Source organism: Prunus dulcis, chromosome 6 (assembly GCF_902201215.1).
Source record: "Prunus dulcis chromosome 6, ALMONDv2, whole genome shotgun sequence".
NCBI classification, from domain to species: Eukaryota; Viridiplantae; Streptophyta; class Magnoliopsida; order Rosales; family Rosaceae; genus Prunus; species Prunus dulcis.
In genome coordinates, this window is record NC_047655.1 from 12,980,103 (window position 1) to 12,997,809 (window position 17,707).

The 17,707-nt window shown below is 42.8% G+C and overlaps 2 protein-coding genes across 2 annotated transcripts; both read right to left on the reverse strand.

Annotated features, from left to right (window-relative positions):
- Nucleotides 1-3,064: 3,064 nt before the first annotated feature.
- Nucleotides 3,065-6,563, reverse strand: LOC117630304. The gene is made up of 2 exons (XM_034363046.1): nt 4,076-6,563; nt 3,065-3,993 (listed from the first exon to the last, which is right to left on the reverse strand). Exons 1-2 carry the CDS (start codon nt 6,561-6,563, stop codon nt 3,065-3,067), a joined length of 3,417 nt encoding a protein of 1,138 aa, XP_034218937.1.
- A 6,895-nt stretch (nt 6,564-13,458) lies between these two features.
- LOC117631361 (beta-glucosidase BoGH3B-like) lies at nt 13,459-16,270 on the reverse strand. Its single transcript, XM_034364472.1, has 8 exons — nt 15,834-16,270; nt 15,564-15,654; nt 15,319-15,464; nt 14,936-15,179; nt 14,727-14,831; nt 14,430-14,612; nt 14,115-14,319; nt 13,459-13,946 (listed from the first exon to the last, which is right to left on the reverse strand). Exons 1-8 carry the CDS (start codon nt 16,268-16,270, stop codon nt 13,459-13,461), a joined length of 1,899 nt encoding a protein of 632 aa, XP_034220363.1.
- Between the last annotated feature and the right edge of the window lie 1,437 nt (nt 16,271-17,707).

A 17,707-nucleotide genomic window follows, 5' to 3' on the forward strand; every position in this document is an offset into this window, starting at 1 on the left:
CCTTCTCCAACTATTTGAAGAGGTTTGGTACTGAGAAGGACAAGGACCAGCAACATATGTTGTTCCTTCTATATTGGCTGAATCGATTTGTCTTCCCCAATCGGTCTTCGGCAGTTCTGCTCGAGTGTAGGCATCTGGCAGAAGCGCTTCACAATCACACTGATGTGGGGCTTGGGCCAACAGTTCTGGCTCACCTTTTCAAGAATCTATACACTGCCACCCTTGAGAATCCATTGAACCTGTCTGCCCCTGGTGCATTCTGGATGATCCAGATCTGGCTGCAGGTATATTTCCCTGAGTTAAGATTTCCAGACATAGTTCTGTCTGAAGACCAAGTTCTGGCCCTTCCCCTGATATCGGCAGAAGTGCCCAAGCGCTCTTTTGAGGAATATTTGATGTTCTTCAGGCATTGCACCAAGAGGTCGGCTGCTCAGTGGCAAGTGGTGATCAGAAGGACCTATCCTTGGTTCCAGACTGGATTTTGGCTTTTTGAGAAGGAGCCAGAAGACGAGGCTGCCAGAACAGACTTCAGGAAGAAATTTCTGAGTATCACTTTGCCCAGAGATCTGCCCCATGGTGGGGGTAAACCTCCAAATTATCATCTGGGGGCAGAAGTCTACCATCCCAACTTCTGTGCAAGGCAGCTTGGCTGCCCTCAACTTATTCCGCTGAAATCGTACCGGAGCTGTAAACGGGCCTCTTCTTGGAGGGATGCAGATGACTTGGAGGTGCACAAGGATGCTCGGTGTGCAGTGAACAAAATCAATAATAGCACGGATGCCCTTTATCCCTCGTGGGAGCCAAATTCCTGCAGTTCTGCTGATTTTGATGCCTGGTGGCAAGCCAGATTCCAAAATCTACCAGCTTCTGTCACTGCCCTGAAGACGCTTTTTGACGGCTGGGAGAACTGGCATCTTTTTGCGGAGGGGGAGGCTAAGGCGCACATGATCCAGACCATCAAGGAGATTAATGCACAAATCATAGAGGGTAAATACTTGATTCTGTCTGGGATTTGTTCTGTCTTGATAATCTGTTTTTAACATATGTTCTGTCTGTTATTAGATCCTTCTTTGACAAAGAACGTGGGTGGACAGTCTGTCCAGGCTGGAGAAGTGATTGGTAAGTCTTTCCTTTTAGTTTTCTTCTGTCTTTTCCTGTTGGATTGGCTTCTAATCTCTAACTGTTTGGTGCAGTCTCTTCTGTCATTGCCGTCGGGGATTTGGAGCTCCCCTCTGCTGATGAAGAGGATGATGTTGAGGCAGAACAAACCCCTGCCGAGGCTGTTCCTTCTGGTAGAAGAAAAAGAAAAGGGCCTGGCATTCCTGGTGAGTTTGGAACATTCCAACTGTTCTCTCTGGATTTATTCTGCTTTCTCTTTTCTAATCTTTTGCTTTTGTTCTGTCCAGCTGGGAGTCCTTCTCCTCCTCCCACTAAGTTAAAAAAGCTTAAGAAGAAGGGTGAAGTGGAGTACTTTGCCGTAGAAGAGGCCGCAGCAATCCCGGTCAGTCCTTCTGGGACGGATGACGAGCTGCGAGAAGCTTTTGAGGAGGTGGAGCAGGAAAAAGAGCTGCAAGAGCTGGAGGAGGTGCCCCAAAAGAAAGTGGCAGTGGTGGAAGACGAGGTGAGTTTTATTCCATTCCTTCTGTTCTGATCCTTGTTTCTGTAGGATGAAATCCCTGCTGAGGTGATTGCAGAGAGCATTGCCTTGGCGCAGAAGCAACAAAAGGGTCTAGGTGCTGAGCTGACTAGTTCAGAACAGGCTCTTTTTGAGGATGCTGAGGCAGAACACTCTACTGCCGCTCCAGAGGCCGAGGATTGGGTGGAGCCATCTGTATCAGACCCTGTGGATCAGGCAGAATTAACTGTTGTGGTTCCAGAGGCTGAAATAGGAACAACTGCAGCTGCTCCTGTGGTTGTGGTAATTTCCCTTCTCAACTTGTTCATTTTTTTTTTGTTGTTCTGTCTGTTCTGCCTGTTCTAACAGTTGCAGTCTTTTCAGGTGGAAGTGCCTAAGGCTACTGGTGCTCTGGCCGCTGTATCCAACCCCCTGAAGCCTCCCATTGTCGCTGTAAGTTTTCATAACTTTTGAGCCTCTTATTATTTTTGCCTTTCTGCCTGGTCCTAACTTATGCTTTCTTCTGCAGATGCCTATTCATTCGCTTCCAGGATCATCTGCTACGGCTTCTTTCGCTGATCCAGAGCTGGAAGAGTTTGAAGCCATGGATCTGGATGCTCAACTGGACAGGCTGGAGAAACTCAGCTCTCCTCTGAGCAAGGCAAAATCTAGAGCAGTGCAGGAGGCCATGGAGAGGTTAAAAATCTGGCAGTCCACTGAGCTGGAGTTTGATGAGGATAAAGGGGCTCTAGATCAGCTGATGAAAGATCTGGACCTGCTGTATAGACAGAACATGGCTCCAAAGCCCATTCTTGAGATGGGCCTAAGCTTGGCCAGAGATGTGCTTAATCTGCACGATCGCTATGAGGATCTCAAGCCTACCTTCAAGACCTCTGAGTTCTGCAAAGCTACACACGAAGCCAATCTGGCTGACTTCGCAAGGCAGAAGGCAGAACTGGACCAGATGGTGGCTGGATATAAGGAGGCCAAGGCCACTGCGGATAAGTTGGAGAAGCAGATTGAAGAGCTTCAAAAACAACTGGCAGAGTGCAGGGAGGGGCAGAACAGGCTTGGGACTGGACTGAGTTCCAAGACCAAGGCCACCTTCCTGGTGCAGAGCATGGTTGCAGCCTCCAGGCCAGCTTTGGAGATTGCAGAATCCTCGATCCACCAAGGGGTGTTGCTCCAGAAGGAACTCTCTGTCAAGAAGGCGAATCTGCAGGAAACCCTTAGAAAACTAGGATTTTAGTTTTTTCAAATTCCGTTTCTTTATTTACCTGGACAAATTTGCCGCTATGGTGGCTATTTAAATAAAGTCTGTTCTGCTTCTTTTTTTAAAACAGCATCTTACTACTTTCATTTACCCTTGATGTAATAAAACAAAACTTTGGAAAAAAAAAAAAACGAAACAACTTTTAAAGCAAAAATGGATTCATGAAATAGACAAAGTTAGCCTTGTTCTTTTCCTATCCCGGGATCTGTCTGTACAGCTTGTGAATCCCACATGGTTGGGTAGAACTTCTTTAACCATTTGCCATTGATTGGGGCATTGTGAATAACTCCATCTCTGTCCTGCAACCTATATGCCCCCATTCCGAGGATCTGGTTAATCACAAAAGGACCTTCCCACGTGGGTGACCATTTTCCATAGCCAGCTATGTGTGCTCCAAGGGGCAGAATCGCCTTCCAGACTATCTCTCCTTCTTCAAAACTCTTATTTCTGACCCTTTTGTTGTATGCCCTCGACACAGCCTGTTTTCCTGCTAAGAGTTTGTTGAGGGTGTCAATTCTGCTTGCATCCAATTCTTCTAATTCAAGTAGCATGGCTTGAGAGTAGTCTTCTCCTGTGAGATTGTGCTGGTGAGCAATTCTAAGAGACTGGACTGCTATCTCCATAGGCAGAATTGCATCATGGCCGTAGGTTAGAGCATAGGGAGTCATGCCAGTTGCTTCTCTTTTTGAAGTTCTGTATGCCCACAGAGTCTCTGACAACTTTTCATGCCATTGCTTTGGATTCTTCTCCAGCATCTTTCTGATGATATTGATAATCACCTTGTTACTTGATTCTGCCTGTCCATTAGCTTGAGCATAATAGGGGGTGGACTGAAGTAGTTTGAATTTGAATGCTTCTGCCATATCTAGCATATCCCTAGATATGAAAGAAGAACCCCTATCAGCTGTGATTGATTCTGGAATGCCGAATCTTTGTATGATCTGTTCTTCTATAAAGGTGATGATCTCTTGAGAAGTTGTGGTTTTGATTGGCTTGGCCTCTACCCATTTGGTGAAATAGTCTGTAGCAACAATGATAAAACAATGCTGCTGGCTGCTGGCTGCTGGCTGGATAGATTTTGCCAATGAGATCCATTGCCCATCCCCTAAAAGGCCATGGTTTTACCACTGGATTCATGGGAACAGAAGGAGCTTGCTGGATTGGGCCGTGCCTTTGACAAGCTTCACATCCCTTGGAATAGTTGATGCAATCCTTCAACATGGTTGGCCAGAAGTAGCCATACCTTCTAATTAACCAGCACATCTTTCTTCCCCCTTGGTGAGCCCCATAGATCCCCTCATGGGTTTCTCCCATGACTTTCATATATTCTGTCTTTCCAAGGCACCTTAATAGCACCTCATCCTTACTTTTTCGGACCAAATCTTCATTCCACATGAGGTAGTTTGTAGCCATGATTCTGACTCTTTTCTCAGAGGGCAGAGTGGGGTACTGCAAGTAAGTCATGATAGGCTCCCTCCAATCGTCTTTAGTGATTAAGGCAGAATTGACTTCTATCTCCATTCCTCTAGTCAGAACTGACGGTAGACTTTTTCTTCCTATCTTGATGATCCTCTGGACGCAGTCTTCGGGCATTTGTATGCCTGATGCTACCTGAGCCAGTTCATTGGCTGCAAAGTTCTCTTCCCTTGGGATGTGTTCCCAAGTAGCTTCTCTAAATTCTGTCAACAGATTTCTAGCTGCTACTAGATATACAGCCAGGGAAGGATTTAGACATTTGTATTCTCCAGCAATTTGTTTTAAGACAAGCATTGAATCTCCCAAGATCTCCACGGACTGGATTCCTAATTCTACCAACATCTCAAGCCCTATAATCAAAGCTTCGTACTCAGCCCTGTTGTTGGTGCATTGGAAATCTAACTGGAAGGAATAGCAATGTCTGATCCCCAATGGTTCTTCCAGAACACCCCCGGCTCCTGAAGCCTTATCTGTCTTTGATCCATCAAAATATAGTTTCCAAGGTGTAAGATGAATCGAATAGATTGGATTGTTAAGGCAAACATGAGCCCTGGTTAGTAGATTTGCATTTGCTATGTCCAAAGAGTCCATGTTTTCAATTTCCTCTCCTGGGTGATCTGCTAGGAAGTCTGCCACAGCTTGCCCTTTGACAGCTTTCTGGGGGACATACCTGAGGGTGAATTCTGTCAAAGCCAAAGTCCATTTCCCAATTCTGCCTCTCAGCATTGGTCTTGTCAACATATATTTGATCAAGTCTGTCTTGGCGATGATATAGATAGTGTGTGGCAGCATATAATGTCTGAGCTTTACAGCAGTAAAATACAAGGCCAGACAAAGCCTTTCTATTGCGGAATACCTTCTCTCCACTTCTGTCAGTGTTCTGCTTAGATAGTAAACTGCCTGCTCCTTTCCTTCCTTGTTGTCCTGGACTAGCAGACTTCCAATGGACACTTCTGATGCAGACACATAGAGTTTGAGTGGTCTGCCTCTCTTTGGTGGGGACAGAACTGGTGGATTTGAGAGGTAATCTTTTATTTCTTGGAATGCCCGTTGGTGCTGTTCTTCCCATTTGAATGTTTGTTCCTGTTTTAGTCTTAACAGGGAAGAAAAAGGCTGAATCTTTCCTGCGGAATTAGATATGAATCTCCTTAGAAAATTGATTTTTCCTAGGAGACTCTGAAGTTCCTTTTTGTTCCGAGGTGGTAGGGCTTCCATGATGGACTTTGCTTTATTCTTGTCAACTTCTATGCCTCTCTGGTGAACCAAGAATCCTAAGAAATTTCCTGCCTGGACTCCAAAAACACATTTTTTGGGGTTCATTTTTAGCTTGTGCTGCCTCATTCTTAGGAATGCCTTCCTTAGACTTGATATGTGGTCTCCTTCCTCGGGAGACTTAATCACCACATCATCTATGTATACTTCTAAAGAATGTCCTATCATATCATGAAAAATGGAATTCATTGCCCTTTGATAGGTAGCACCCGCGTTTCTTAAACCGAAAGGCATTACAGTATATTCGAAAGCACCTATATGCCCTGGACACATGAAGGCTGTCTTGTGGATGTCTTGTTCTGCCATCATGATCTGGTTATAACCTGCATTGCCATCCATGAAAGATAGCATCTGGTTATGAGCAGCTCCGTCTATCAGCATGTCTGCCATTGGCATAGGATATTCGTCCTTGGGAGATGCTTCATTCAAATTTCTGTAATCCACACAGATTCTAACTGCCCCTGTTTTTCTTTTGAGGACAGGTACAATATTTGCTAGCCAATCGGCATAGATGGCTGGTCTGATGAATCCTGCCTTGAGCAGCCTTTCTATCTCTTCCTTGACCTTCAGTTCTGTGTCCATGGACATTCTTCTCCTAGCCTGTTTAACTGGAAGGTAGCCATCTTTGATTGGCAGTTTGTGTTCTACTAGCTGTCTGTCCAGTCCTGGCATCTCGTGATAGTGCCAAGCAAAACAATCTCTGAACTCCTGCAAAAGTGCCATGAGTTCAGACTTGAGTGGTTCTTCTAAAAGTGTGCTGATGAAAGTAGGTCTTGGATCTTCTTCTGTGCCTAAGTTTATTTCTTGTAGAGGATCCTCCACTTCTGGCAGGGAGTCATCCAATGCTGCTGGTGCAAAATCTAATACTTCCTCCTGTAAAACTTCCTCTTCTTGTTCCTTCGTACTTTCGTGCGTGAATTCTGCCATATTGGTGGCTGGATTCTGCATAAAAAACTTCCTTTCTTCCCAGTATATCAACAATCTTTTTGTGATGGATCGGATTGTTGCAGCTCGATCCTTGTTCCGTTGATTGGGACTAATCATCAGAGTTCTTAGCGTAGAAAGGTCTATTCCAATCCTCCAGAGAATTGGCTAGACCTTCTTCAATGAGCCTTTGGGCCGTGACACCATGGGGGCGGCCGTTCTGGTTGACTCCAAAGAAAGTAAAAGGACCGAGGTCGTCATGATAATACCTTGCTTCAAGACACATGGCAGAGGGTAGGAATGGCCGTGGATCGGCCTCTACAATCTCCATTTGGCCTTCATCATTCCATAGTGCTAGCTGCTGGTGGAGGGTGGAAGGAACACAAAAGCTCTGGTGGATCCAATCCCTGCCAAGTAGTGCATTGTAAGTGGTGGAAGTGGTATCTATCACAAAGAATGCTATTTTCAATTCTTTGCTTCCAACTATGACATCCACGTCTAAGATGCCATGGATTTTTGTAATGCCCCCAGCGAAGTTGGTGACGGTCAAACGTGTTGGAATCAAATCCTTCTCTGTTCTGCCCATCTTGCTCAGCATTCTGTGGGGTAATAGATTAATGGCTGCACCTCCATCTATCATGATTTTGGAAATAGGAATGCCTCCGAGGTTTGCTGTTATAAACAAAGGCCTGAGGTGGTTTGCCATTTCTCTGGTTGGTTTGGGGAAACAAAACTGCTCCGCAGCTGGATTTTTGGCAGTTCCGCCTGTTCTGGCGTTGTCTGCCTGTTGCTCTGGCATCTCCTTTGTTTCCGCCAGTCTGCACTCAAAGCTTTCCTGAGAGAAAACATCTCCTTCCAAGGTGCTTTCTTGTCCCTCGGCGGCCCTGAATTTTTCTGGTAGGATGAACACCATGTTAACTCCCAAGTCACTCTGTAGTAAGTCTTCTAACTCTGCGCCAAAAGCCTCTGTTTCAGCATCCAATTCTTCCTCAAATTCCATCAGTTCTTCCCCGTATTCTTAGGTCCAATCATCTTGTTCTTCAGTTCCGAGGGGTTCATTCTGTCCTTCTGCAAATGTTCCATAGTCCAATTGTTCCTCTTCATATTCCTCCGTGGGGTCGTCTTTCCCTTGCTGCGGGGTAGACTCGGATTCCCCTTGTGCCTGCAAGATGTTGGGTTGACTGCCAGACGACGAGGCTGGATGGATAGGAGGTCTGGCTGAAAGTTCTGCTTCCGGTAGCTTTCTTGAGCAACAAGCTTCCTGTTCTGTGTGGGGAAGTGCTTCAGGATTCTTTCCTTTCCTGGCAGAATTGGTGTCTGCATGTACCTGCGTTTTATTCTGGCTCTTGAGATATGTGCAGCATTGCCTCTGGATTCTCCTTCTCTGAGTTCTGGTTAACTCCATGGTTGGTCTGCCGCTTTTTCCTACGGAGTACCACCTGCCCTCTATGATTGTTGCCAAGGGCTTTCCATTCCCGGGTGCCTCGATTGATGTCTCCTTCCTGGGCTGTTCTATCTTCTTTTCGCTGTATTGTGAAGGCCTGAAATGGCTCCTGTGCCTTGCTTTGCCCTGGGGTGAGGTTCCAATCCTATCAAAGACACTAGGTGTGGGTTGATTCTGTTTGTCTAAAACCACTTCTAGCTCTGTTTCACACTTGCACCTGCTACAAAGGACTACCTCAACTGATATGGTGGCTCTTGGTTTCTGGCTGGTCTCCCTTATGATCCTTCTGCCTCTGCTACAACTAGTATCTGTCATTGGCTGAGTTTCTCTCTGTTCTGGCCAATTCAAGTTGACCATATTGACTTGTGGTTGAGGGAAAGGATCTGTCGTGACCGATGGAGGTTTTTCTGCCAGTTTCAACCTTCCTGCCGTTATTCCTTCTTGTATCACGTCCCTGAAAACGACACAACTATTGGTGGAATGGTTCCAAGAGTTGTGCCACCTACAGTACTGTCTGCCCTTGAGTTCTTCCGGCTTGGGTATTCTGTGGGGCGTTTCTATTGCCTTCTGCAGCAGCATTTCATCGAACAAAGCATCAACCTTGGTTAAATCAAAAGAGTAAACCTTGTTCTGCATTGGCTTGTTGGGAACGAATCCTCCCGTGAATGGTGGTGGCTTTTGGTCTTTAGGTGGCTTTGTAAGGGCTTTGCAACTAATAGGATGTTTTAGTTTTGCCATTTCTGCCACCGAAACCTCTTTCTCTTCTGACTCTTCTGTGTCCTCCTGTGATTCCACCCCAATCAGGTGGACTGAAGAGGAAGGGGATTTGTAATAAGTGCCTTTAGAGGAGTTCCTTCTCTGTTGTTCCTCTCTGAGCAGCTCCTCATATTTGGAAGCCTTATCAGCCAATTCTGCCAGGTCCCCGAACAATATCCCGTCGAACCTCTTTCTGAGAGAGATTTTAAGGGCAGCTTGGGCCATCTGGATGAAATGTCTCTCCTCCATGGGGATTCGGCACTTCATTTTGAGCTTTCTGAACCTGGTTATGAAGTCTTGGGCTGGTTCATCTTCGCTTTGTTTGAGGGAAGCCAGATCACTAATGGTGACTTCTGGCTGGATCCTGTAATAATAGTCATGGAAGACGTTTTCCATCTGTTCCCAAGTTTGCACCGAATTAGCTGGCAGGCTAGTATACCAGGTGAAAGCCTGTCCAGAGAGAGAATTGCCGAAGAGTCTTAGTTTCAACAAAGGGTTGTTCTCAATAGCTATGCATTGGACGGAGAACCTGCCTATATGTTCAACTGAGGAAGCATGGGAATCTTCCCCGTTGAACAAGGTGAAGTTTGGTACTTTGAAGCCTGGAGGTAATGGTATTTGATCGATGTAGGCTGGATATGGTTTCCTGTATGTAGGCCTTTCACCTCTTCTGGCCTCGGGTTCCATGATTTCCCTGATCATTCTCTGCAATGCCCCTATGTCATTCAAAGCATTGACGGGGGGAGGATTCTGTCCCTGTTCTGCCTGAATGTAATCGATTCTGGGCTCCATTCTGTATGGTCTGAGTGGAGGTTCTTCTCTGTGCCCTTCCTGCTCTTCGATATCTAGGTGATTCCTCCAGTTTGCCCCCGGTCTATTCCTGTCCTGGTTAGCAAAAAGGTTATTCCCCCCTCTGCCCCTTCTCCCTCTTGCGGGTGGAGGGAATGGATTAGGGTCCATCCTTCTGGGTCTATATGGCAATACAGCTGGTGGTTCTGGCTGAAATGCCAAAGGTTGATCATGCTGGGCCGCCAAGGGTGGAATGGGCTGAGGTTCTGGCTGGTTCTGCTGAACCAATGCAAGGTCATTTGGTCGGGCTGGGACCTCCTGCTCTTGATTAGGAGGGACTCCTTCCCTTGGGCCAGCCTGGACTTCCCTGTGATCTGGTAATCCAACAACCTGTGCAACTAAAGGATTTTCCTGGTATGGCCATGCCAGTCCTGGTGGAGGACCGTTAGGGAGATCTAACTGCTGGACTACAGCATCAGGGTTTGGGATTCTGGCCATGGCGATTTCTCGATCCTTTCGGAACTGCCTGTTAACCTGCCACTGCATCATTGCTGTCATATTATTGAGAGTGTCTTGGTTCCTTTGCACCGTGACCTCTTGTCGGAGTATTGACTCCTGAATTTGGTTCATCCTTCTGGAGTTAGTCCTAGAACGCCTACTTCCTGTGCTACCGCGAGCTGATTGTCTAGCATCGCTTTCTTCTGACTCTGGACCTTCCCTGCGAGCCATTTGGTTTGCCTCCATATCTGGTGTGGATTCTGGCTAGAGCTTCCTGTATTTGTAAACCTGTGAACGGTTCTGTCAAGTATGTATACTGAGAAGTCCCACTGGGCGTGCCAAATTGTTCACCCGTTTTCGCGTTTAGCTCCTGTGATGGAAGGGCGAAGTTCCCCACTGGCTTGGAGACCATGTGTTGGTCAACAAGTCAGCTTTCTTTGGTGTGCGAGCGTGCCACTGCTAGCAACGTAAATTCTAGCAGACTTCTTTTAGAAAAGATAACTTGCGCCCCAAGTTACTGACTTCTAAAAACAAACGATTGTGAATTTGGGTGAGGAATATCTCCCAAGTAAGTTCTTTTCTTGCCTTAGACTGGTAAGGACTTTCACAATTTATCTCAGTATCAAACGGCTGTTCTGGCCAGAAGTGTTTGATAGAAGTGGACTGTTCAGGCAGAACTGCCTTTTACAAGATAATAAATACACATATTTAACTCTAGACAAGTTAAGAGACTGTCGGAACTTCGTTTCCGCTTGAATGGAAGGTTCCGCTGTAGGCTGGACTGGACATATCTGGGTTGGTCCGTACTGCTTTGTGACTTCAAATGCTAGGCTGACCTGCAAATCGATACCAAAGTTGGATTTTGGCAGAGCTTTACGTCTTCTTCACGTTTTGTGAGGCCTTTTGAATAGGCAGAACTGCAACTTCTCCTGCTTGGAAGGGACAGAAGTGGCTATTCTCGATGGTCTGATGAGCTAGGGATTATACTACGAGAGTTGTTCTGCTTGAACAGGGCTCTTCCTGAGTTTTCTGGGGTCTCCACGTTTGTGAAAACTCAAACTCTGCTTGTCTTGGCTTTTGCTGAACCAAATTTGTAACGAGGTGTCTTGTTCTAGAAGACTTGTTTTCTAAGTCTTGAACCTTGGAATTCAAGTGAGCTCTTGGCTTTTCTTGGTGTTGTGTTTTTTGATTGATGAATTGAGTGTTTTTCTTGCCTCTTCTGTTTTTTTTTTATAAGAGATTCTCTCTTGAAGGTGATTTTAAACTTTAATAATGGGCGGCAACAGATCTCTCAAAACGTAAAGCAGGAAAGATTTTATCAATTATGGCAGATAGGTTCCCAGTAGTCTTTTCCATAGCAATCCCTTCCCTGGTTTCTTGGGCGGCTGTTTCTTTGTTTTAACCAACGCCACCGCCTATGCTTCTTATGGCGGTTTGGTTTCTTTTGTGTCTCCTGAGTAATTCCTTGTTTCCCGTTCTAACTCTGTAATCCTTTGGAAGATGGCGTCTCTTTTTGGAGAGAAAATCTCTGAATATAGATGGGTCTTTTTGATTTTCTGTTTTTGGCAGTTTTCCAGAGACGTCCCTTCCCACATAAAGAATTTTTAGTTGGAAATGCTGACTTTCAAAGCTGAAGTAGCCATGTGAATGTGTTTTTAGTCTTTTGGGCTTGAGTTTTAAACAAATATCTTCGTGGGCTGATCCTCAAAGGCCCAAATATGGTAGTTTTCTATCTTTTGGGCTTTCTGGGACTGGGTAAGTGATTTTATCACGGGCCTGTTTCTGGATCTTTTGGTATGTTTAAATTTAGGCCCAAACACAATTCTAAATTGTAGAGATAATGGATGTTATTATAGTGAATTTGAGGTCAACGTCAACTTCGTGCTACCATTGCACAATAACAATGATGGTGGGGTGCCCTCTAATTGCAAAGACATAATAGAGTAAAGTCACAGTGTTAAAGCCTAGTGACAATAGAGTGCCTTTACTGGGTACAATGAAGTTACAATGGGGTATAATCAAAGTGTATTAGTAACAGTTCGGTGTTATTGCATTATCACTCGAACAGTTTGATTATATATCAAGCATGTTCACTTCGTCCACGGTCACTAGGGAGCTTCTTGCACAATCAAAACGCAAAAATATGTAATAATAATTGGGTGTTATTGCATTCTCACTCAAACACTTTGATCATATCAGTCTCGTTCACCTAGTCGATGGGGACTATGTAGTTTCTTAGTCAACTACTGTTGGATTAAATTCAAAGATGGCCAACATTCTAAACAATAAACACAAATTTTAATTTTTAATGTAATTTTCTTATACTGCCACTCATCGTATATTCCTTCTTATTATTATTTTTTTCTGTTATTTATCCACATATATATCGTTTGAAAATGTTTTGTTTTGTTCTCGAAATATTAGAGCATTTGAAAGAGAACATTATATATATGCATGAGGGAGAAATGCTTTATGAACCCATCTCATTGTGTTATGTATTTTTAATTGGAAAGTGGCTTTGTGCGCATGATAGCATGCATGTGAATCTTGAATTTTTTTTGTTTTTTTTTTTTAAATTGAAAAATAAAGTACCACTATATTTATATTTAAATTCTAGCTCTAGATATTAAATAAATATATAAATGCGAGTAGGATAACGCTCTAATAAACACTTATAGAGCCGTTGGGGAAGAGCCACTGTTCTTCCTCCCCTCTCCCCACTTCTCTTCTTCCCTTCTCCTCTTTCCCTATTTTCAGGGACAAAAGGTTTTCTCTATTTGTTTTTGTTTTGTTATGATTTTCCTCCACCCATCACAGGCGGCTGCGTTTCGACGTAAGCTTATCATTTCTCTTTTATGAGAGTTTTATTTGTATTGTTATGGCTTGTTTTTTTCAAGCTTTATCTCTTTTTGATTATTTTGCGTTTGTAATCTTAGTTGGGATGCCTATGCCAGTGTTTCTAAAATCATGCGTGATTAGTCGAAGCTCACTAGATTGTCGTAATTTTGATATTAGATTGCTTTGTTATTGCAATGGCCATTTGTGGCTAATTTGCATTGGCCCTTTGTGTCTAGTAACTTTATACTAAATTATGAATGCAATTATAAAATTTTCCAACAACAAATATTTCCAATAAACAAGTTTTATTTGGACCAGTACACGACATTGTTTGTTCATTTTAGCTGCTTGGTTGTGCGATTTCAACCAACGATTGATATTTGATAAGTTTTTTTTTTTTTTTTAAATAATAATTACTGGCAAAGAACATGTCGAACAGAAATCAAGGATCTTAAATATACAGAATCTAATTTATAAAGTATCTCAAAAAACTTAAATTATAGAGTTATCAAAATGCAAACTAACTCCCTAAAAGACTAGGAAATGAGAGAGACTAGAAGTATACTAAATTGACTACAACTGCTCAACAGGATCAGTTGCAAGTCCAAAATCAAAGGGAAATAGAGGATCATAATGAGCATCGCCAACATTCATAGGGAGCTGGTCCACTGTCTTGAACCAAGTTCTAGGCAGCTTCCCACTGAATCCATAATCACCAAACAAAACATCGCTAACTCCTTGTCCTTCAGTTCCAGGTAGCCATGCAGCCACAAGAGCATCCATGGACGAAACGTAAGGCTCAATGACAACAGGACGGCCAGAGACGACGACAACAACGCACTTCACTGCGCCGCAGACGTTGGTGATGGTCTGGGGACCCGGCTCTGCAATTGTCAAGTTCAAACTATCCCCCTTGGTCTCGGCGTAGGGTTGCTCTCCAACCACAACAATGGCGTAGGAGAAGTTGTTGGACTTGAGAAAATCGGCATCAGGGTTTTCACTGAACACAATTTCTGTGCTGGGATCAACTGCAGCTGTGATGGCACTGAGGATAGTGGTTCCTGAACACAAAGTACAGTAATTAAGTTAATTGAGAGAAATTGTGGTTGAGTTAAATTAAGCACAAATTCACAACAATCAAGAATATATGCAACGGAATTGTAGCTCAAGTGGTTCTCAAATCTCGCTTGTATCAAGAAAGAAAAAAAAGACGTTAAGAAGATACCAACCAGCTGTGTAGTTGTTGCCACTAACTCCTTGCCAAGTGAGACTCCAACCACCACATTGATAGCCCAAGTTGTTGGCATGGGTTCCAGCGACTAGTATCCTTTTTGTCTTCTTAGGGAGTGGTAGGACTGGTGTATCTGCATTTTCTCCATTCTTCAACAGGACAAGTGACTTCCTCACTGCTTCTCTTGCCAAATCTCTATGAGCCTGCATGTTATATATAACATACATATATATATATATATATAAGATATTTTATGAATTGCTTTAATTACTCATATTTTAGAAGATTTAGTATAAGAGATCAAATTAGTGACCTGGCTTCCAAGCTTGTCAACAAAGCTCTCATCTGCCAAAGGGTTCTCAAACAGACCCATCACGAACTTGACTCTCAGAATTCTCCTAACTGCGTCGTCGATACGGCTCATGGGGATACGTTTGTTGTTGACATGGTCGGTTACAATGCCAATGAACTCGGTATGATTGAAGGGAACCATGACCTAAACAACACCAACAAGCAGTTTCAATATCAGAAAAATGAACCCCTTTAAATATTAATACTAATATTCTGTACTGATAACATCAATCACATAACCAAGATAGCAACTAATTACCATGTCAATGCCAGCTTGAACACCAGCAAGAACCGCTTCTGGGTAATTCGAATGGAGCGGATAGTTAATTTTGTCGATACCCTGCCAGTCGGAGATGACAAAGCCCTGAAATTTGAACAATGACAAGGTTAGTCCTGCTAATTCATTCATGTCCCGGTAACGAATAATTTGAATTTTGAACCAACTAATTTACAGTTTGATTGTTTTACCCTGAACTTAAGGGTGTCCTTGAGAAATTTGGTGACAAGCTCATGGTTGGCATGCATCTTCTCTCCGTTCAAACTTGAGTAAGAGACCATGATAGTGGACACACCCTTGATGATAGAATGGTAGTAAGCAGGCATGTGAATGCTCAACAATCCATGCCTATCAATCACAGTGTTGTTCTCATTTATACCCCTGGTTGTGCCACCATCTCCAACAAAGTGCTTTGCACAGGCTGCTACCTTATCCCTATATCACAAATAAAAGGTTTTCGAGATAAGAAAAGAGAAACTGGAAGTACTAGGATCAGTTGATTTTTTTTGTAATCGAACACGATGACTAAAAACATCTTCGAAATCGTCACAACATTATTTTTCTGAGCACTTACTTTCCACCCACATAAGGAACGCCCTTCCGGGAACCAGCTGGAAGTTCCCCTTGCAATCCAAGTATGACATCGGTCATTTGTATTACGACTGCAGGATCTTCGCTGTAGCTCTCGTAGCACCTACCCCATCTCGGATCTCTGCAGACCTATTGTACATTAAGGTTTAAGATTGTTAATCAGTGATCAGTATTAAAAGAATATATATCACACGCAAAAACTGTTCAATTATTGGATATATAGCGTACCGCAATGCATGGTGCAAACGCATAATTAATGCCAGTAGCTCTAACTTCAAGTGCAGTTGCAGCACCAATCTTCTTCACAAGTTCCGGATCCCTGGAAGATATTGGAAAATTTTCATACAAATTAATCAAAGTTACCACTGTGTATGTCAAATACTTTTATCAAAAAAGGCCAGGGAATGAAGAATAATGGTTCAAGTTAATAATCATATCTTTCATGTATTATCTGTTTTTAATCCTGTTTAATATATCTTTCAGAGAATCACTTATTACCTGGTGGCTCCAAGTCCAACATTATGTGGGAAAATAGTGGCCTTATAAACGTTGTTGTGCCCATGAACAGCATCAATGCCATAAATCATAGGGATCCCAAGCCGGCTTGAAAGTGCACCCTTTTGAAACTCATTGAACATGTTGATCCAATCCTGTGGACTAGCCTGCTCACGCGGCACACTCCCTCCGCCACTCAAAACACTGCCTAATGAGAAGTCCCTCATGATCTCAGCTGTGACATTGGCACGGTCAAGCTGCGTCATCTGTCCGATCTTTTCTTCGAGCGTCATTCGACCCATCACGTCCTTAATTCGCCTATTTAGCGGCTGCTTAGGGTCCTTGTATGCCATGTATTCTGCTCCTGCTTGTGCCATGGCTCCCCAGAAGCATAACCATAGAAGTCCTACTAAGAGGACTGATGAACTTGGTCTTACCATCATTGAAATCTAGTCAAACCTGCACCAAAAATCATAATATTAGCTACATTGCTCATACTGTTGTCAAAATAAAAACCCTAAACAAGAAAAATTGAGTGTGTATTTAATAGACCTTTTCAATAGAGAAGGAGATACCAATGTAAGTCTTGCTGAAGAATTGAGTGTGTATTTATAATGTAGGTGAGTATTTAAATTGGGTTTTACTTGAATATCTGGACAGAAGTAGAGATATCATAGGATAAGAACCAAAAACTAAAGTCGTATCCGATCTATACCAAACTAAAGTCGTATCCGATCTAAACTTGTAGTGATTCTGTGGAAAATTTTTAATTTCTAAGTTTGTCTTGCAGTTTTAGGAAATCATACCAAACTATAATAGTAATCCATCTTTCAATCGAATTTGGTTTAAGAAGATCTATCCATATGGAACTTTACTCACTAGGATATGTTGAGGAAAATAATTGTGCAAATACATAGACAATGCTGAAAACAATACTTTCACGAGTTCATTATCAACTATATATTATCAGACAGTAATTGTGTTAATCCTTTTTAGGAAAATAAAGGCGATGTGATGTTGGAGCCAACTCACATTGTAATTCAAATCATCTAAAATTTAATATCTTCGTTCCACACAAAAAATTCAATACAATAAAGGGATTTTTAATTTTTATTATCAGGAATCTAAATCCGTCATGCTTTGGAATTGCTAGAATTCTATTGGTACTTTAGGTAGCGTTGTATTGAGAACATAAACGTCTTCTTTCCTGCAATGATTTCCTTATTATGTTATAACTGGTTGTTACTTTTTTTGGTTCAGCTTATAGTACATATGATATGTTCTTTTCTTATATTATGGTTGTTACAGCTTATAGTACATATGATATTTCTTTTCTTATATTATATATGGTTTTCAGCTTTTCTTCAAATTATCATTGAAATCTGGATGCATAAACAAACCATTACGCCTCCTTTTGGTGGGTTGGACTGAATTGATTAGGATTGGGCTTGAAGTGTTAGACTGACAATGTATTTGTTCTTCCTCTCTCAAACAATGAGTGATTTTGTGGGTGATTAATTTAGTGTCTACTTCTGTATTTGGATTGGGTATTTAAAGATTTCCAAATTTCAGATTTTTAATCAACAGAGCCCAAGAGCAGGCCCAAGTCTTGATTAAATTAATTAATTAATTAATTATATGTATAAATAATCATTGCCAATTACATAATTTGTTATGTTGCACCCATTTTAGTTTTTTTTTTTTTTTTTTTTTTTTTTTTTTTGTGGGGTAAATATCACGAGGTATCCTCACACTCGACCGCTTATGGTTCATCTTGCCCCGGCCACAAAGTGCTTCCAACTAGTTTCGAACCCCTGCTAGTTATGCACCAGGCAGTTCGCCAGCTAGAGATGGCAATTTGCCAACGGCACCACACC